This window comes from Mirounga leonina, unplaced genomic scaffold (genome assembly GCF_011800145.1).
Source record: "Mirounga leonina isolate KUSES-001 unplaced genomic scaffold, KU_Mleo_1.0 Mir_127, whole genome shotgun sequence".
NCBI lineage: Eukaryota > Metazoa > Chordata > Mammalia > Carnivora > Phocidae > Mirounga > Mirounga leonina.
This window is the reverse complement of record NW_023270316.1, coordinates 775,852-797,104: the sequence shown is the minus strand read 5'-3', so window position 1 is coordinate 797,104 and position 21,253 is coordinate 775,852. Positions and strand designations below refer to the sequence as shown.

The 21,253-nt window shown below is 49.3% G+C and overlaps 1 protein-coding gene across 3 annotated transcripts in view; it reads left to right on the top strand.

Annotated features, from left to right (window-relative positions):
• CUL4A (cullin 4A) overlaps positions 1–21,253 on the top strand; it is a 44,654-nt gene that overhangs the window by 843 nt on the left and 22,558 nt on the right. The window contains exons 2-8 of one of the 3 annotated variants that reach the window (XM_035003021.1): positions 226–341; positions 8,886–8,989; positions 13,677–13,746; positions 14,879–14,952; positions 17,530–17,692; positions 18,011–18,100; positions 19,276–19,358. In XM_035003021.1, coding sequence (XP_034858912.1) covers positions 226–341; positions 8,886–8,989; positions 13,677–13,746; positions 14,879–14,952; positions 17,530–17,692; positions 18,011–18,100; positions 19,276–19,358 — 700 coding nt within the window. Of the gene's footprint in view, positions 1–225; positions 342–8,885; positions 8,990–9,053; positions 9,073–13,676; positions 13,747–14,878; positions 14,953–17,529; positions 17,693–18,010; positions 18,101–19,275; positions 19,359–21,253 lie in introns of those variants that run through there. The other 2 variants (XM_035003022.1, XM_035003023.1) reach the window with 2 other exon arrangements.

Genomic DNA, 21,253 nt, shown 5'->3' with positions numbered 1-21,253 from the left:
CAGATGTGTGCCGCTGTGTTTCCCTCGTCTCGGTGCTAAGCGCCTTCCGCGCAGCAGAGGTGGTTCGGCTGCGGAGTGTAACCAGGCCGGCGACCCACGGCCGGGGCACACCTCGTTTCCGTGTCCCTTACCTGTGTGCCTCCTAAGTGCTTTCCGCGGAGTGTTCCTTAAGGGCGGCGCGATGCGTGTGGCGCTCTTCCTCACTGGTGCTATCTGGATTCGCAGACAGACCCAAACTGCCCGACAACTACACGCAGGACACCTGGCGGAAGCTTCACGAGGCGGTGAAAGCCATACAAAGTAGTACCTCCATCAGATACAACCTGGAAGAGCTCTACCAGGTGAGGCTCCGCCCGCGCGGAAGGGAGACGTCGCGGGCGCTCGAGTGTCCGTTCGCGGAGCTGCAGGCCTGGGGGGCTGGCCTCGGGGCCGCCCCCGCGCTCGCGTGCCGGGAGGTAGCGCGCGAGTGAGTGGCCGGCTCCGGCGGAGGGTGGCACGGGCGCGGATGGGGTGGTCCCCGGGGCTGCTTCAGAGCCGATACGGGAGCGTGTCCTAGCAGGGCGAGACTTGCTCCTGCGAGGGCAGCGGAGTCCTAGGACGCCGGTCCCCCGAGCCGGTGGCTGTGGCATTTTTAGTTGTCGCGCTCATGCTGCCGGGAAGGAGATTCGAAGTTACCTCGTTTCGGGAGAAAGATACATTTCTGGTAGCCACCTGGCTCTCATCACTGTCCAAATAACGCAACGGATTACGTTGTGTATGTACGACACTTGCTACGGTTTTACTTGTTAACATAGGTTTTCTCTCCACTTTGTTTTGCGATTACTGTAACTAAGATATGCAAACAGATTTTGTTACGTTTAATTTAAAGATGTTCCATTTCCAACATAAGTCGTCATAAGTAAATATTACTTTGCATTTTCTGTTTATCAGCAGACTGGCTTTTCCTGATCTTATTTCTCAAGAATAGCATTCATTAACTAGTCTATCACCTGTGTTTTAGGTAACAACATGATACCACAATTTCTATGAAGAGACGTCAAGTAAAAGTTTTTTGTTTGCCTAGAAGTGTTTGTTATAAAAATTGTGGAGATTACAAAAAAGTACAAAGGGGAAAATTAAAACCACCTATACTCCCACCACCCAAGGAACACCACTATTGACAGTTCGATGGACATACAACCCCTCTTTGTATTAAGTTTGTGTGAGTTTAGTATGTTTTTTGATCAACTTTTTAAGGTATGCATATAACATGTACTTCAATAAGTTTTATATTGAGGTATAAATAACCATCACCACAATAAAATATAGAAGATTTACATCACTTCAGGGAGTCTGTTCCTCTCCCCTGACCCCATCCTTGCAGATCACTGATGACCTTTCTGTTGGTACATTCTGCCGGTTCTAGAGTCTCGTCAGTGGAACCATATCCTGCAGTTGTTTGTACCTGGTGTCTCTCGCTCAGGCCTACTGCGTGACAGTAATTTGTTTGTTTGTTGCTGGGGAGAATGGGTGCCACCTTTCTCCAGGGTAAGGGACATTTGGGTTTCCAGTTAGGGGGTGTTATGAATCAAGCTGTTATGAATGTTAACGCCTAAGTCTCGTGTGGAAACGTGTTCCATCCCTCTTAGGTAAATATCTAGAAGTAGAGTCTCAGAGTCATAAGGGAAGGGTGTATTTAACTTTTTAGGACATTTTCTGTTTTCAAAATGGCTCTACCATTTTCTGTCTGTACCAGCAGTGTGTGAGCGCTCCAGTTTTTCTACGTTCTTGCTAACGCTTGGTATTATCAGATTTTTTTTTTTTAGTTTTAGCCACTTGAGTGCTTGTGTAGTGGTCCTCTGTATTTCCATGTGAATTTTAGATTGCCAGTTTCCACAAAAATGTCTACTAGGATTTTTATTAGGGTTGTGTCAAATTCTCAATCAGTGTGAGGAAGTTGATGTCTTGATGGTTCCACGCCTACCAGCTGATCACAAGGCACAGCTCTGTTTAGTCTTCCTTGATTTTTACTTATTTCTAGTTCCAGTGTATAAGTCTTGTACATCTAATGTGAAATGTACCCATAAGCGTTTGATATTTTTGGTGGTGTTATAAGTAGTAGTATAACTTACTTTCTGGTTTATGCTAGTATTTAGAAGTAGGATTATTTATGTATCGCTCTAGTATGCTCTCTTGCTAACTTCACTTCTAGTAGCTTTTTGTAGATTCCATCAGATTTTCTACATAGACAGTCATGTCGCCTATGAACAGAGATGGTTTCACTTCTTCCTTTCTAATCGGCATGCCTTTTATTTCTTTCTCTTACCTCCATGCCCTGTTCAGAACCTTCAGAATGATGGTGAGTAGAAGTGGTAAAAGCAGACGCCCTTGTTGGGCGGCTATTCCTTGTGGGAAGAGCCTTCAGTCTTTTGTCATTGAGTATGGTGTTAGGTGTGGTTTTCTCAAAAATACCCATTGTCAGGTTGAGGGAGCTCCTTTCTTTCCTAGTTTGCTGAGAAATTACCAGAAGTACCTGTTGGATTTTGATGAATTCTTCTATGACTGTTGAGATGATCATACAACTCTTGTTTTTTCAGTTTATTGCATTGATTGACTTTTCAGATGGTAAGACCATCCTGCAGACATCAGATAAATCTGACTTGGTAGTGGTGTATTATTTTTTATATATATTGTTGGATTTGTTTTGCTAATATTTCATTAGTTTTTGCATCTGTGATCACAGAAGATAGTGCTGTGTTGTTTTTTTGTACTATATTTGTCTGCATTTGGTTTCAGAGTTGCAAATATTCCCTCCTTTTCGTTTTCTGTAAGACTTTGTATAGAATTGGTATTTTTTCCTTAAGTGTTTGAGAGAATTCCTAGTGAATCGTTAATGTCTGCTGTCTTAGTGGGGAGCTCGTAAACTACACATTTCTTTAGTGGCTATAGAACTATTCAGGTCACTCGTGTCTTCAGGGTCACTAATCTTCTGCAACGTCTAATCTGCCAGGACTGCCATCTGGTGAAATTTTTGTCTCGTGCACTGGTTTTTCTCTCCAGGTGCTCACTTTGAATGTTTTCTGTACCTTCCCTGTCGCTAGGTAACTTCTGAACACGGAGAATAGACTTAGAAAAGCTGCTTCAGTGTCAGTTCCAGGCCGCTTTTGACTGCTTTTCCTCCCCACTAAGGGTTGTGTTTTTCTTCTTTTTTGCATGTCAGATAATCTTTGATTGTCAGACATTGTGAATTTCATTAGTGTGATATTTTTGTATCTCTGTAAATATTCTGAGCTTCACTGCAGACCTATTAAATTATTTGGAAGCAGTTTGATCTTTTAGAGTCTTACTATTAAGATTTGCTAGGCAGGACTAGAGCAGTATTTTGTCCAAGGCTAATTGCCCCACGGCTGGGCAAAACCTTCCTGGATGAGTACTCAGTGCCTAGTATCTTGTGATTTTCCACTCTGGCATGTGGGGGGAGGTGTTATTCCAGGTCCCTTCTGGGTACCAGACCCTGTTGTCTCTAAACCTGAGTTTCCTCACACAGAGGTCCTGGTCAGTGCTCTGCTGAATCCTCAGGGAGACACTTGAGGTCTCCGCTCATCTCCAAGATCCTCTCTGGCCGGATCTCTTCCCTCTGGGCCTTCGTCTTGGAGACTGAAGCCTCAGCTCACGGCACCTGCTCCGCAGCCTGGAAACAGGGATGTAGGAAGTCAGAGTGTTGGGGCTTGTTTCCCACCTCCCAGAGATCACTGTCTGTCATAGGCCAATGTGCAGTGCTTTGAAAACTGGTGTTTCAGTTTTGTTTTGTTTTGTTTTTTGAGAGAGAGGGCAGGGCGGTGGCAGAATGGGGCAAAAAGAGAGGGAGGGAGAAGAGAATCTTAAGCAAAGCAGACTCCACGCCCAGCACAGAGCCCAACACTGGGCTCAGTCTCACAACCCTGAGGTCATGACCTGAGCTGAAATCAAGAGTTGAACCCTTAACTGACTGAGCCACACAGGTGACCCTCATATATTTTGTGTGGTTTTTGGTAAATTCAGGCAGAAGGGCTAGCCTAGTCTCTTTATTTCATCTTGACCAGAAGTAGGAGTCCTGTCAAGTGTCTAAATTCATAGGTTTTTAGTTTAATAAAATATTATACCTTGCAGGTAGGGACTCTTTTCCTGGAGATTTGACTATCTGGTATCGATGACCCATTATTTTTCTTGGTGGAATGACCTTGCCGTACCTTTTACCCAGCAGGATGTGTCGTGATGGTCGCCATAGATATTATTGTAAACGCCCTGGGTGTCCATGTGCATGTCTTGAGACCCTGAGGGCCAGAGGTGCTTACCCTCAAAATGGGATTACACATTCTAGGAGGCACCGCAGGAAAGCCCGCTGGGCATCAGTTGATTGACTTACAAAGGGGCATGGGCACAGGCAGGCTCCTGGCCACTCACAGACATGTTCCCCGGGGAGTTCAAGTACAGGGCTATGGAATGAGCTGCTCAGATCTTTTGGAAGCAAATGGGACAGAAATAGTAAGTGACGTCATTGTGTAGTTATTGCCCGCTTGTATTATCCTGATCTGTGATGAAGTAGGCAGTGCATTTGACCTGTTGTTTCGAAATAGTCTGTTTTTGCTGAGGTGGTGTGGTATATACTTGGCTGAAGAATCTTACGTGAAAGTAACCATTCTTACCAAAGTATGAAAGTTGTTTTTTTTTTTTTTAAAGATTTTATTTATTTATTTGACAGAGATCACAAGTAGGCAGACAGGCAGGCAGAGGGAGAGGGAGAAGCAGGCTCCCCGCTGAGCACAGAGCCCGATGTGGGGCTCAATCCCAGGACCCCGGGATCATGACCCGAGCTGAAGGCAGATGCTTAACCATCTGAGCCACCCAGGTGTCCCCCAAAGTATGAAAGTTATTTGGGGTTCTTTTTTTTTTTTTTTTTTTGAGGAAATTTTCAGGATGTTTTGATGTTTATTAGTTTTCCCAGAGTGGGGTTATCTCCCCGCCAGGGCATCCCTTACCCAGACAGACCCTGTAGGAGGCCTACCTAGCACCCCGTGTGTCTGCTGTAGTCTGCCTGTTGTTTCCCTGTCCCTCTGTTCAGTGAAGAGGGAGGCTCAAAGTGTGGTGATGGGAAAGTCCTCACAAACACACACATGCACTGTCCACAGTCACTTCTCTCCTACAGCGCTGGGAGGAGAATATTTTGAATGCGTAGATCTTTTCAGTCTGTTTTTAAAGACCTGAGTTTAGACCTGTAATCACTACCTGTGGAAGAAAGTTTATCTTGTGTGTCTCCAGTCTATACGTTTTAGTCCTGTTGTCAGCCTGATGAAACAACAGAAAACTAAAGACTGCATTTTCGAGAAGGGTTTCAGAAAAGGGCTAATGTTGATTTCAGGCAGTTTTGGTGCCCAGAAACAGAGCCGTCATGGGGGACTTGCTGTTCTGAGGAAGGCTGTGCTGTCTCGAGTCGGACTAAGGTCTCTGAAATCCTCCTGCCTGGTGATAATTTACTGAAGGAAAATGTGGACTTAGGTATTGAATGCATTAATAGAATGGCTCAAATGGATGAGACAGAGTGAAAAGGACTGGATAGTAGACACATATAAACACATTATTTGATGGACCAATTTGAGAAGGTAACAAATTAACCGTGAACTCAATACATAAGTTCTTCAAAAAACAGGAGAATCTGCAAACTCAAATCTGTTTGGCTTAATAAAAAGGATTTCATAGGGGCGCCTGGGTGGCTCAGTCGTTAGCGTCTGCCTTCAGCTCACGTCATGATCCCAGGGTCCTGGGATCGAGCCCCGCATCAGGCTCCCTGCTCAGTGGGGAGTCTGCTTCTGCTTCTCCCTCTCCCTCTGCTGCTCCCCCTGCTTGTGCCCGTGCTCTCTCTGTATCAAATAAATTTTAAAAAAAAAGGAAGAAAGGATTTCATAAATCAGTGGTGTCAGCACTCAGCAGGGTCAGTCGTTTCTGGAGGTGGCTTACGTCTAACACCTAGGACGGGGAGTTGGCTGTGCAGTCAGAGCTGGTAAATACGGCCACACGGGTCCTGGTTTTCCTGGAAGCCCTTGTTCTATGGGACTTCCCTCTCTTAATTTATCCACTCAGATCTGAGTTCTGATTGGATTTTTACGTTCTTTACTCATTTCTTATAGGTAGGAATCTGGTGGCATAGAGCCCCATCGGTGCCTTCTTCCCAGGTGGTGAGCTCATCACCTTTCAGTGGGCCTGCCATTGAGTAGGGTCCATCTTCAGGACTGGTGATTGCTTAACGGGGGGCTAACGCTGCCGCCTTCCACCCTGAGCCGCGCCCGTGTGCGCGAGTGTGTGTGTGTCAGAGGGCGATGTGCCGGTCTCGCTGTGAAGTGGGCCCTGCGGCGGGCCCCGGCCAGTGCGCCTTTCTTTATAGGGCGTGGCCCGGCGTGTGATTTTCCCCGAGCTGGGGGTTCGTTCTCATTTTCCCTTCACCTACATAAATAGTTGTTGGTGCCAGCCTGCTTTTCTCCTTTCTGATTTCTCACGCTATGGCTCCTTTTACTCTTCTGTCTCTCTAATCTTAGCTTTGGCCCTCAAGGCCCTTACGTGAAACATCACCTTCCAGAACCACGTACCCTCATTTCAGCGATGCTGTGCTTTCTCCCCACCCCGCAGCTCACTTTAACACCATGTTGGGTGTTCCGCCCCCAGGGGCAAGTGCGCTCGGGGCTGAGGGCTTGGCCCTGCAGATAAACAGGCATTTGATCCTGCCATGCTGGGCTGTCCTAACACAGACAACAGCCTGGAGGGCTTGGGTGTGGAGGCCTGGCCCACTTGATTAGAGAGCCGAGCTGTGGGCGGTTCAGACAAGCGGTTTCCACCACGGCCAAGTGGGAGCAAGGAAAACGCCTTTATCCTGACACAGGTGCTGCTTGCCCACCTCTAATCATTGGATTAGTTAAATTCCTTTCCTCTGTTAGGACTCTTGAAAATAGGAGTGGTGAGTGGCGAATGTGAAAGTCATCCTCCCCGTACAGGTCAGATTCAGTACTTTATAGTCCAGAGAAGGCATTTCTAAATCCCAAAGTACTAGTTAAATCTCGCAAAGTTACTCTGGGGCGGGGGGCTTCTATGCGGTGGAGCTCCTGTAACGGAGAAGTTGGCCAGGGCCCTGAGAGAGCGGGGCGGCCCCTCTGTGGTGCCTGTAATATGAAGACACCAGCAGTGACTCAGCAAAGACTCGGAGAAGGGACAGCGCCCACAGCAAACCTGGCTCCTCTGGGTTTGCCTGGTGGTGGTAAGAGGCCCCCAAACTCTCAGTCTTAAATACAAAATAAATCTGTGTGCTTCAGGTAAACAGTATGTCCAAATAGGATGAGAAACAGGGTTCTAAAATCAACAGTGACAGCATGTCACAACTGGGGAAAGACTGTTGTGAGGACATTGACTCCCACTTCAGGAATTAGAGCAAAGTGGTTCCTTCAGTGAGATGTTGTTCTATGAAGGACATGCTAAGCTTATCTTGATTTTTACCAAAGAAAATAGTTTTCTTTGTGTATTACATTAAAAACATTTCATGATAATTATGTTTTTGGGATCCCCTAATGACTAACTTACTGGAGCAAAAACATTTGTCATCAGGTTATCTTGGGTTTCTTAAGAAGGAAAGGGATAGATCTCTGAATTACAAAGGGCTACAAAGTGAAGGAATTGCAAAGTTTGAGAAAGAAATCAGAGATTTCAGCACAGAATGTAGACGAGCCTTTATTTCTAGAGCAAGACAAAATAGGGCCTTTCCTATGGTGGTGGTGGTACACTGATAATAAACCTGCTAAAAAACAAGTTGTCCTTTTTAATGTCATCCTTGCCTGTTCTCCTTTAGCCTTTGTAAACATGGGTGCATTTCATAGCAGCGATTATTGTATTTATTTAACTCAGGTTAATATGTAGCAATTCTTGTAACATTAAGTGTGGGGACTATTAATGTTTTAAGTATTACTACAATGAACAGCTTTATAAAAACGAGTTATCTTTATTTCCTCAGGAATATAGTATTTGAGTTAGATTTAGATTCACACTGTTTCTATGCAGTGTGTCCCCAATATTTTTTAAAATGGTTCAGAGCTAGTCAGTAGAAAAAACGACATTGTTTTTAGTATCTCATTTGGATTGAATGAAATGCTGGTATTGTACATGAAATTTGGAAAATTTTATTAGAACTGGTGAGAATCTACAAATATTTTTTTTGATGTGGGTAAAAATATTTTAAGAAAATGTTTCTGCCCAAAAAACTTGTTTCTTCGTTAACATAAGACAAACTTAAGTAAATTTATACATGTACCCTGAGAAAGGTAAATAGGAAACAACACAACATAGCCTGTGTCTCCTGGGCAATCACGATTTTTCCTTGGCTCCTCATGGGCGGAAACTGCCCTGCTGCTCCCCCACCTGTTTGGAGGTGGTCACCGAGGGTCGGGGGCAGTGATTTCATGCCCTGCTTGCACATTAGAATCACACACCTTTCCTGCGTCCTCCACCTCAGAGGAGAGAGTGGGAGCGTCCAGCTTTGTTTTGAAGTCCCCAGGTGATGGTGGTGTGTGGCCAGGTTGAGAGGTTGCTGCGTTGTGGATGCTCAGACGTGCAGCCACGCCATGTGGCTGTCGTGGGCATGCTGTGAAATCCGTGTTCCACATCCACTGTTGTTACCATTCCTACCAAGCCCTGACTGGACCCCGGGGTTCAGACAGTAATCACCTTACACTGGACCCTGACTGTGTATTTGTAGGTTATGTAGGTATGAAGCGGGGGTGGGGGTGCCTCTCTGTGATGGTGGTGATTTTAGCTGTATGTACACACAGGGCTTTTTAAAGACCTAATTTGTTATTCATGGTGAATAATTCACTTGTTCCTTTTGTTTTTAGGCTGTTGAAAATCTCTGTTCTCACAGAGTTTCCCCAACACTCTACAAACAGCTACGCCAAGTCTGTGAAGATCATGTCCAAGCACAGATCCTTCAGTTTAGAGAATATCCTTTTTTTTGGCTCATGAGTTTCTATTCATTACCTAAGTCCTTTGAGACTGAACATTAATAGGATAAAGAACTAATGAGTATCCTTAATATTAAAACAACAGCTTTCAAAATTCGCATTTATTTATACAACAAAACCTAACTTTTGTTTCATGTGATCTAATACAAGATTTTTTTTTCCAGTGGAATTTTTACATTTAAATTACTCATTAAAGCAATAGAGTGTCCACTTACTGGGTCTGGTTAAAATATTTAGGAAAAATTCTGGAAAATGTCTTAATTTTATGCTGCCATCCTTTTATCTTGTTAAAAAAAACCCTCTCTGTTTTCTCTGATGTGTCGAATACCCACTGACTTGGTGATATAAGCCAGCACCCATTTGTAGGCTCAACCGCGTGTGTAGGGAGCCACGGCTGGGCTCAGTGGGTTCTCTGCTCAGCGTCTGGTTGGCTGAAAGCATGGGGCCAGCCAGTTGGGGTCTCGCCTGCAGCCGCCTTCCAGGCTCACCACCATGGTGCAGAGGTCTTCTCCCTCCGTTGCAGGATGGTGCTCTCGGCCCCTGAGGCCGCCCCTGGCTTCTCGCCGCAAGGCCTCTTCTTAGGCAGCATGGTTATATGCTTCATCCGAACCAGAGGAAAATGCCCCACTCTGGTCTGCTGAGACAGAACTGTATGGTGTGACCCTCGTGTTCCCAGCCCTCCCAAGGTTGAGAGAGGGAGTTACAGGCTAGGACGTGGGGGCGGTTTAGCCAGCACCCCCTCGAGGGCCGGCGTCTGTCAGGGAAACAGAGCTCCTTGGATCCTGTCGACAGTCCTTTACAGTCTGGCCTCCGCCCACGTCTGCAGCCTTCCCATGATCACAGCCTTCCACGCGTCTCCTGCGTGGGCTTCCTGTTGCAGGCACCTGCTTGTGACTGCTCTTCTCTGGTGGGGTTAGGTAGTTGCAGCCTGTTCACTTCTGACTTCTTTTCTAGCTGAAGGAGCTTTTCCGTCCCATGGCCTCACCTTGAGAAACGGAAGCGTTCAGAGCTTGTCGAAGCCTTCAAGGCAGCCACCACGGCTCTGCCGCCCGCTGTCTCAGCTCTGGATTCGCAGGGGCCGTGAAGCCCCTGTGGCTTAGGGTAGGGGGTCCCCGCAGAAGTGGGTGAGCAGGGTCCCCTCTGGTTGTCTCGTCTCGGCGTCTGTAAGCACAGCTCTGCCCCTCGGGACACCGGTGACCACACTGCCGGGCCTTTGGAAGACGGCCAGCGTGCCACGTCCCAGATGTATGCTCCCGCCTCAGTGCCGCCGCTCGGCAGTCCGGGGGGCTGGGCGACGGGCCTGGGAAGCCACGGTCAGGGTGCTGGCGTCTGAAGACTACCAGGGCCCAGGCTTCCTGCAGGCCTCCAGCCGATCCCCAAGTTCCCGTTCCCAGACGGGCACGCGTGAGGGAGAGCCGCCGCAGCTATTGCTCATCTAGCCCTAAACTAACCAAGACCACGTCCTGATTCCTTGATAAACTCACCCTCCTGCCTGCTAACCCTATCTTGTGGCTACACGGATGCGTCCATGAAGTCACTCATTCAGCAAGTCCTCACTCCCTGTCCAGACCACCACCAAACGGTACAAGATGGTGGCCGCGTGTCCTCGGTACCGTGACAGACCACGGCCATAAAAATTACCGTGTATTTCAATGAAGACAAAAGACAAAAACATTCGGCCACGTTATACGTCTTTATGAGCAGGAGGCACCTGGAATTCTAAGATGCTCAAATGTTAGAATCGGGAGCAGAGCTTCCCAGTGGAGGTGATGCCGGAGTCACATCAGACAGGATGGGTAGAGGGTAGCTGGCCACAGAGGGAGGGAGCCATCAGAAGGGGGTGCTCGTGAAGACCTGGAGCAGTTTGGCGTGACTGGAACCCAGGAGAACTGCTGGAGTTTGAGGCTGTAATTCTGGGTTGCAGCTTGGATTTGAATCTGTGTATGTAGTCCGCAGGCTTTGGACTTCAGTCTGTGTGCGTCTCTGAGCCCTCGCAGGTTGCGGGGGGGGGGGGTGCAAGAGTCCAGCAGGATGAGACCGGTGGCAAGGGAGGCCAGTGTCCACTGCGTTCCAGGCCCTGGCAACGAACAGGAGGACAGAGCTTCAACCCCGAGGTGGGGGGGCTGGCAGGAGCATAGAGTCTGCATTTCTGAAACTACGTGGTGAGAACAGGGCAGCCAATCCGTGCAGGGGAGATGTTGTGCTTGCAGGAGGGGTGGGTGATGAGGGGCCAGCATCAGAGCTGCTGCAGGTGCCTGGACACTCAGGGCGGGAATAGTCCAGGGTAAGCGTACTCGGATTTCTCTCGTGTCTGGGGTGTTCCTGTCTTCCGTGTGGGGCTGCTTTCTAAGCTTGAAGGACTGCCCCCCTCCTCATGCTCTGTTGAGGCCAACAGGAGGAGTGCTTGGGGAGACCAGGAGGTTCACGTGTGTGATGAATTCTGCACTCACCTGCTCCTTTCAAAATAGGTTACCCGCTGTCGGTGATAGGCCTCTTCCCCAAGCCAGGGCCGTCCCCACGCACCTCAGCCACTGCCGCGTGCCCTGAACCAGGCGTCAGATGATGCAGCAGGAGGGACGTGCCGTGCGCCCAGGCTCAGTTCACAAGCGCCTCTGGGGAGCCACGGCCGACTTCCTGCTCTGTGTGCTGCCATGGGACCAGCTCAGCTGCACCGTGCTCTGTGCACTCAGAGCAGGACAGCCTGCTTTAGGAAACGTGGCACAGATAGAACCTGTCACTTTTCTCCTCCGGCGTAAGCACTCCCTTTCTGGTTTCTTTCTTCTCTTTGTTTAATCTTTGCAGTCGCAGGTAGATGTAGTTTTTTCCATGCTGTATTAGCATGTTGCCACTGGGTATTTGTTTGCTATCTGAAGACTTGTCTGACTCCTCTCAGTAGGCTGCTTAAACCTTCTCCAGACGGGAGTGGACGGTGTGGGGAACCTGTGAAGTGCAAGCCCTTGGACCAGCTCGCAGCATGGCTGCGTGGCGTGCCCCCCCAGCGGTGCTCATGTGAGGCTCTAGGTTTTGATTCATGGAGGGCTGGAGCTCCACACGTGCCCCCTTGTGTGGCCCAGCTGAGCATTCTGTGCTGTTTTCTATGGGAGTGGCCAGAAGTTACTCCACCCAGCTGTTTGAGGAGCAGCATCTCTCATTAGTGAGCTCTGCACGTGGGGCCCGTCCCTCCCAAGGAGACCCTGCACGAGGCAGGGTGCCGCTTGCTCAGTTTCAGCACCTGGCCTGTCCGCAGCGGTCGGATCGGCTGGTGTGCGTCTCGCCCTGGGCGCCCTCACCGACACCTTGGCCCCCAGCTGGTGCAGACAGCCCGTGGAGGCTGGCCAGGGTATCGGCCACACAGTGAGTGGCTTGTGCCCAGCACCAGGTGCCCGGGCTGCTGGGTCCCCACTGCAGTGGCACCTGTCCAGATGTGATTGTGACTCAGTCCTTTTTTTTTCAGACGATTTGTATAAGGTGGTAATCCCATAGGCCACCATAAATTGGAGCAATTGTAAAATACTTCTTGGAGAATAACGTGTTAACCATTGAACTGGTAGGTCTTTGCTGGGATTTACAATTTTTAATTTCTTAGCAAAGCCTCAAGAGAAAAGAAGTAAGATGTTTGGCCAGGACCATTGTGCTTGTGGTCAGCTCGCCTCACTGGTGTGACAAGATGCAGATGTGCCCGTCGGTCCCTCGTGGCTCTCTTGACCTTCTGTAAGTGCTGGCTGTGTCCCACCCTCCGCACACCTCCCCGCCAACAGAAGACTCCGCCGCCTGTCTGCTTTGACACATCACATGCTGGCCGTGGGCTTTTTCTCCTCTATGTGCTGTGGATTTTACATCTAACCTCACACCCGTTCTGGGTAAGCGGCCAAGGGAAGCTTGTCACTGGCCCAGCGTCCTAGAGCTAGGACCAAAGGGACAGAAGCCTAGGAGACGCAGGTCCTTCCACCTGAGCAGCTGCTTTATTGATCTGCACAGATGGAGCGCCGTCCGCACGCAGCTGGGGAGACTGATTGAGCACACGTGTGAAAGGTGCTTCGTAAGCCACGAGGCAGCAGGCAAACATTTAGGACCATGACTTTGCACAAACCTGTGATGGCCATGCTCTAGGCATTTGGCCGTGGTTTGCTCTGAGAGCCCATAATGGGGTTTCTTTTTCCTATAAGCAATATTTTGAGCCTTTCTTAAAAAACATATTCTAATTATCAAGCTGAGAGCGTTCCTAATTTGGTGCATGAATGGGATTTCACGTCAGTTCTCACTGAGGCTGTAAGTTAAAGTTAGACTTCAGCCACCTCCCTGTAGCTGCCCGTCCCCTGGTGCTATGAACAGTCGGCCTGCTTCCCCACCACTGGGACAGCCTGGCTCACGATCGGCCCCTCTGTCCTCTGGGAGAGGACCCCAGGTCCAGCCGCCCAGAAGCCTGTGACCTGGGCCTTAGTTCAGCCAGCAGGGCTCCTCAAGGGACTTGGGAAGGGCAGGGGCGTGCAGCTGCGTTTATCATGAATGCAGGGTGAGATGCAGTGATGGAGAAAATCCACGTCTCTGGTCCTGTGACAACCGAGTGGTGGGCAGTGTTGTGTGTCAAGGGTGGCAGTGAAGAAGTTAGAACTGCAGTGACTAAACTGGCCGGCATTCGTCATGTTTTCCTTAGCAGATCTGCACAGACTCACTAGATAGTGTTTTATTTTTAAAGAAGATTAACACATGCTGGCAAGATCATTGCAGACAAATGGTAAGCGTACTGACTTTCTGTTAACCCTTGTTTTTAAGTACATGTGCTGTCCCGGCACCTTCATCACCACTGCTCTGCTGTCTGGTCTCCCCTGCACACTCCCTCTTGGTCCTGTTCACCTCTGGTGGAGCCAGACAGACGGGAGATGGCATAGCGGGGAGGATGTGCCCCTTTTAATACAGCTGTCTTTTTTTCTTTTTAATCAGAGCATGGCCTCATCCACCTTCCCTTACCCACCTAAAGATGGTGTGGGCCAGACCGTGGGCTGAGATAGGGAAGTTTTGTTTAGGGTCAAATGCTTCCATCCAGCTCAACGTAGCTGAACAGCAGAGCAAAGCAGGGTGTGCATGCTGCTGTTCTGGACTGGAGTGGCTGCTGACTTGATCTTCACACCAACCCGACATCTCGTGATCCCTGAATGGGTCTCTCAAGTTTTCCTTGATCCCAGTTTGTGCCTCACAATCGAGTCTAACTTCTAGGTTTTTACTGTAACTGGACAGAGTCTTAGACTTTGTACGTGTGTTGATTCTAATTAATCTTTTATGTATGTGAGTTTTTCATGTGGCCTGGTTGTAAGTGAAATCATGGTATCAGTAGCTTTGCTAAGTAGGTTGAATTCTTTTGTTTCCTAAATGAGGTAAACAGGGGACAATGAATGCGCCTCTTTTCCGGCCCAGGCACCTGGTAGATGGTCAGAATAGATGAACGTCTGCCAGGAAGGCTTTGCTCACGAGTCCGGTAGCTTCCGTAATAAGAGGATCACAGGGTGGCTGATGATTCTGTGCCCTCCATGCTCTGCTTGCAAAGGAGAGTCAACCACGTGGCCAACAGCCTTGTGCCAACATAATAAGGACTAACTATTTAAAAAGCTTAAAGTGTCTCTTTAGGCCCATGAGATTTACCACATTAGTCAAGAGATGACCAGATATCAAAGGTATCCTGTAGGTTAAATGCTTTAAAATCCTTATAGTCAGATTTTCTGGATAAAAGAGGTGAAAATCATGAGGGTCTTGGGGAACATCAAGAAACAATTATTGTTAGATGAGACATTTACCATAGTTGTGGTTCAGAAAGCCTAATCTTGGATATTTAGTTAGCAAGTTATGTAAATAAATGCTTTTCTAATTGCCAGATCATGATCAGAAGTATTTTCCTGTTTTTGGATCGCACTTACGTCCTTCAGAATTCCATGCTTCCTTCTCTCTGGTGAGTGAGTCAGTGAGCTGTGTCTGCTGCTGCCATTTGGTCCTTTATGTCAGCCAGGATCTCGAGTGCACACATCCAGACCCAGCTGGACCTTAGTCCTGGGGTCAGAGCCGGGGCGGGCTGCACCCGGGGGAGCCCCTTCTGGCACACTGCCCAGCTTGAGTGTCACCATGGGGGTGGCAGGCCAGCGAGGCAGCTCTGTGGGGAGGCCCGTTTCTGTTACTGGGCTCTGCGCGTCAGGACCGTCCGGAGCCAACGGGGGGGAGGGAGAGGCTGAGGCCCTCCGGGACCGTCCAGCAGCTGGTCCAGCCAGTGGTCTGGTGAAGGTCTGAGGAGGACTGGGGCTGGTGAGGTCATGACCCGGGCTCCTGAAGCCCCCCAGCGCCTCCCCATCCCGCTGACCAACCACATGCACAGAGACCTTTCAATCTGCCCGTTTACCATGTGGCATCTTTCGGGGACGGGGTGAATTAGGAGCTCCCCCCTCTGTCACCCACTTCCACACCCTGTACAACGCCCTTCACCACGCTGTCCGTCCCCTAAGCACCCATTGCTGCCTCCACAAAGCCCTGCCTGTCCTGATCAGACTTGTCCCTTGTGTCGTCCGCGGGCTCTTCCTGGGCTCTTCTCCCATTCCCTTTAAACCCAGGTTCTTTAAAAAGCGGCTTGCTTTTGCAGTTACCTTAGCATCGGTTCCTTCTGACCTGAGGCTAGAACTGCTCTTCCTGAGGTGTTGGTGACCCCTGGTTCCCAGATCCTGTGGATACTTTTTATTTTCTATTACCTGACATCTGTGCAGCTCTGGACACTCCTTGAAAGTCTCCCCTTCCTCGGTCCCCCTTTGCTCCTCTTCCCTCTCCAGCCGCTGCTCCCGTTCCCATTGTGCTAGACACCCACATGCGTCTGCAGTCTGCTGGCCCCGCACAGAGAGGGTGGCCTTTGTCCAGAGAAATGATAAGGGTGCTGTACTGAGGACGACGTGAATGGCATGGCTGCTAGTCTGTGCCAGGCTCTGTTCTAAGAGGTCCGGCACCTGCCAGCCTACCGAGTCTGCAGTATGGCTCTAGAGGGGTTACCGTTTTCTCCGTTTTATAGACGGAGAAACTGAGGCAGAGGGTTCCCATAATTTGCTGTTCCCAGGTTGTTGGGCTGCCTAGTCTGAACTGTTAGTTCATAAACATGGTTCATAGCGTAACCATGTCAGAACCTATAAACATCACAGCATCGATGAGACTGGCCTCCGGCCACGGCAGCAGGTGGGAAAGCTACGTCTGGTAGAGCCAGACTCACTGCAGGTGCACGAGAAATGCCCCAGGCAGGACACGGCGGGAGGGCGAGCCTCATCCTAGGCCTGAGCTTTGCAGAATGAGCAGGAGTGCTGAGGTAGGTGAGGCAGAAAGAGGTGGTAATAGAGAAAAGGAAGCCTCTGTGGAAACGGGAGCTGCCCAGGGTGAGCTGTTTGTTGGGGAGGCAGGGACATGCGGCCTACAGGACATCCTGATTGCTGATGGTGGGGAGCGACGGGATTGAGATTTTAGAAAGCAGCGGCTCGCGGTAGAGGAGCAGGTGGATGAGAGCAGACAGTGAGCACTTCATAAGCCCCACACGGGCCGCCTGCCCGGCCCAGTGTGGAAGGGCTTTACAGGCGGAAGAGACCGAATGTGTGATCCCATTTACGGTTAAGGAAGGACAGGCAGGGACCCAGAGGCACTGCGAGCCAGGGGTGGGGCCAGTACTCCGACCCAGGTGGCCGGCTTGAGCTGCACCGCTGACCCCTGCGCCCGACTGCTGTGTCTTGGACGAGCGCAGAACACGCAGGCCTGCAGCTCCTCCAGGGAACAGGAAAGGCCTCCTGTGGTGTGTGCTGTGGGAGAGGGTTCACCCCAGATGGGGCTCTCCAGAACCCGCGCCCCCTGCACACTGTTGGCCGCCCCAGGCATGGCTCACCACCACCGCCTCAGCCGCCCGCTGAGGAGACCTGGCCAGGTCCGGGAGCTCGGTTTTGTCTGGCTACTCAGTGCTTGGCACGTAAGGGACCCGTGGAGGTGTTTGCACAGAGCCTGGTACCCCAGGGTTTCTGTGCACAGTGACCGAGCTGGAGTTCCCCAGGCGACACGCCGAGGGAGGATGATAGACTTATAGAGTCACATTGTACGCTCCATTCACCAATGGAGAGGACCGGATAGAGGAGAGGCCCCAGTGCCAGGGGAGGAAGAGTTGGATGACATGCTCTGGTGAGGGGCCGGAGCTGGAAAAGGGAGGGACAGAGGGGCTGGGTGGGTGGAGATTCCTAAATCCCGCCCCAGGAAGAAGGATGTGAGCCGCAGTGTTGGCAAGATCCATGTACTTTTCAGTGACAAGCCCAACCCACCCCAGGAAACAGCCTTGAGGAAGCAAGTACAAAGCACACTAGACTGGCCAAAACCAGAAAACACAACAAAGGCATACTTGACACGTGGATTTAGAGAGTTAGCAGATGAACAGTTTTGGGATGAGAGTCACGGTGTCGCTTGTAGCTTTACCTAGAATTCTAAAAAGGGAAACTGAAATATAGTTTTGTTTTTACTGTTTATACAGGGATATGGGATTGGAACTTTTTAGAAACCATATCATCAGCGATAAAATGGTTCAGAGTAAAAGTATTGATGGAATTCTGCTGTTAATTGAACGAGAGAGAAATGGCGAAGCAGTGGATCGCAGTTTATTGAGAAGCCTGCTGAGTATGCTGTCTGACCTCCAGGTAAGGCCTCCCTGCCCAGCTGCTTACGCTGAAACAAGTGGATGTAAGCAGGGTTTCAGTGCAAAACACGAAATCATAAACGTGGTGTGGAATATGTGCGAGGGGAGTGACTCTCAGGCTAGCCGTACAGCGCAGACCACAAAGGAGAGAGCCCTTACGACACGTGCTCGGCCCTCCCGGGAAAGGACGGGGACCTGCGGCACTCAGAGCAGAGAGCGCGTTGGGCAGCCTGGGCTCCGTGGAAGTCTTGGGTATATCAGCACTTGCTAAGGTAGGTTTCTTTACTGTAAGTGGTCGGTAACTTTGTTCATTTCTTAGGTGTATAAAGATTCATTTGAACTGAAATTTTTGGAAGAAACTAATTGTTTATATGCTGCAGAAGGCCAGAGATTAATGCAAGAAAGAGAGGTGAGACAAAGAATTAACTTTTTTCTTTTTGTAGATGTGCATCTTAAGTGTAATTTCTAGAAAGTTGTGTTTCCACTTAAACATTTTATTAGAAGTCTTCTGAAAGACACAGTCTAGCTGAAATTCTCAGTAATGAGCTGCATTCTTATTACAGTAAAGATTTAATTTCTTTTAACTTAGAAACTTTTTTATTTCTGTTTCCCTGCCCCCACCCTAAGTAAAAAAGCCAGTAAGGTAGCTTCTGAAATGTGTAATAAAGTAACTCAAGTTGAAGCAAGAGGATAAAAAGTAAATCTGAAAGAAGAAAGATAAGTCAAACACACCCCAAATCTTCCCTTTGTGTGAGACATTGAAAAAAGTTATTCCAGAAAACCACAGGAAAAAACATGAAATAGTAATGTGAACCCAAAATCTTGGTAACCAGTTTCAAAAGTATGAGAGCAGGGAAAGGAAGCTCCCCTGGACCCTCCCCCAAATGTCACTCATCATTGCACAGGATGGCCCGACTGTTGGTTCTTCATCCTGGTTTTGGAGAGGGAGTTTCAGGCCCCATACCCAGCCCTGCCCCACCACGAGGTCAGAACGCCAAAGACCCATGTCATGGGGCCTTTCCTGTGCCGTCAGGTGACAGCAGGAATGCCCTTTACCCCTGGAAACATGAAGTGCACTTTTAGATCTTCTGCAACCGGGCTGTTTGGCGTCCTCGAATGAACACGCAGTCTTCTGATTAGCTTTTGCTGACCCTGCTGTCTGTGGGCCAGGGGGTGCGTTAGGCCTGCACCCTCTGACCCAGCTGCTGCTCACCTGCCCACAGGGCCTCAGTGATAGGAGGGACCCGTGGTGTTGTCCCTGAGCTTCATGATGAGCAGGGCACAGCAGTGACGTGCTGTGCCGTCCCTCCTAGACTTCCAGTTTACTCTCCAGAATCGAGTTTAAGGGAAGTTTCTTCTACATATCCCGCCTATCCCCCATTACGCTTCCCACTTGGCCACTTTCACTCCCCCCACTCATCTGTGTTAATATTTGGCTTGAATATATATTCTGCTTTCCGTTTTTAAATTTTTGTAAGGACAACAGTGTTTCAGTTTCTTGTGTAACACCAAGAATCTTTGTTACCTAAAAAAAAAGAAAAAAGAATCTTTGTTACTGACATGTTTAAATGTTGTGTTTGGAAGGTTCCAGAATATCTTAACCATGTAAGTAAGCGTTTAGAGGAAGAAGGAGACCGAGTCATCACGTATTTAGACCACAGCACACAGTAAGTACTATTCATTTACTTGGTTCTTGCAATTTGAGCACAGTGAACCCTTTTCCTGGCTGGCATTCAGTACTACCTGAGAGTATTTTTGTTGCTTGTATTATTTGTGATCATTCAGTACTTGTGAGTGACAAGGGCTGTGTCATGAGATAGCGCCCAAACAGAGCACCTCAGGCCAAGGGGCTTGGCATCTTTGAGTTTAGAGACAGGGATTCTATTAAATCCATGGGGTGTCCTTGAATATTGGAAAATTTGGATTATAAACTTTTTTTTTTTTTTAAAGATTTTATTTTATTTATTTGACAGAGAGAGAGAGACAGCTAGAGAGGGAACACAAGCAGGGGGAGTGGGAGAGGGAGAAGCAGGCTCCCGGCCGAGCAGGGAGCCCGATGCAGGGCTCGATCCCAGGACCCTGGGATCACGACCTGAGCCGAAGGCAGATGCTTAACGACTGAGCCACCCAGGCGCCCCGGATTATAAACTTTTTGTTAGACATGTAAGATAGCTATAATTCTTATGGTACTAAGTCATATTATTTTCTCTTTTCATCCAATTTTTTTTTCTCTACCTGAGGTTGAAAAGTAGCTAGGGAATAAAAAGGGGAAAAGTTGTGTGAATGTCTGCCTCTCGCTGTGCACATAACCTTTATTCAAGTGAGAAGAGGTAAGAACAGAAAGGGGATAGAAAAGAGACTGAAGGATAAAACGTGCAAAACTTGTGACTCACCAGGAGCCGGCAGGATGAAAGAAAGGGGCAGAGTTAAGGCACTTTGAGAATAGAGGGTCAGGAGAGGAAAGATGCCTTTAGATATTTGAGGGGCCCGTGGGGGAGCCCAGGATCTGCGGAGAGTGACAGTCATGCCGAAGCCAGGATGGCCTTGTTCGGGGTGCTGTGGGGACGCAGAGCTCCAGCTGGGGAGTGTGAGGGGCCACAGGGGCTGGAGGCCGGCAGCAGGGAGGTACAAGGAGTAGGAGAGGAAATGACAAATGGTATCAGATCACGCCAGTGGGTCAAGTCAAGGATGGATAAAAGCATTGGTTGAGTATCTGCTACATTTTTTTTTTTTTTTTTTTAGTGATATTTTCCGTGTAGCACGAAGTTCAAGAACAGGCCGAGCTAGCCGGTGTACTGATTAGGGAGCTCTGTATATGGTAGATCCTGTAGCAGAGCAAGGGAGCTGCCCTCACGGGCTCGGGTGGGAGGAAGGGTGGGGTACCGGCGCTGCTGGGAACTTCTCCGTTATGACCCAGAGGCACTGGGCACGGTGCTCCCCTTCCCTTTTGTATATGCTAATGCACTCTTGTATGTAGGCTCTACTTTAAACCCCTCCCTCCCAGTTTTAAAAACTGCATCGCTTAGAAGAGTATTTGTAAATGATTTAAGTAAAGGAGTACTAGGTGGTTCACCCCCAGGCTTAGGCACAGGTGGGTCGAAGGAACACTGACTGAGGTGGCTTCTGCCACCACAAAATAAAAAGTTGTTGTCAGGAAGAGGGAGACTGAGGACAAATAAGCAGCCACAACAGCCTTAGGGCTGGGCTCAGGGTGCCCCTTCCAGCCCCACCTGCCCTCTGTCCGAGCACCAAGGACGGAGCCCATGCAGATGAAGAGCATGCTTGAGAGCCCCAGGGCGTTGTCTCCGGCTGCAGCATGTGACCCACCTCACGCTGGACAGCGTGGCTAGGTCGGTCGCTTAGCAGGCCTCGCCCCAGGGACGGCTGCTGTGTGCCCCTCAGTGCGGGAAGGACCCGCTCTCCCGTTGGTTGGCAGGAATTCTCATACTGCAGAATCAGTGAGTTGTCACCGTGGACTAGGAGGTCAGTCTTTGGGCACCTGGGTGCTCAGGCAGGGAGTTCCGCAGGACTGTCCCTCTGGTCACAAGGGGTCTGTGGTGTC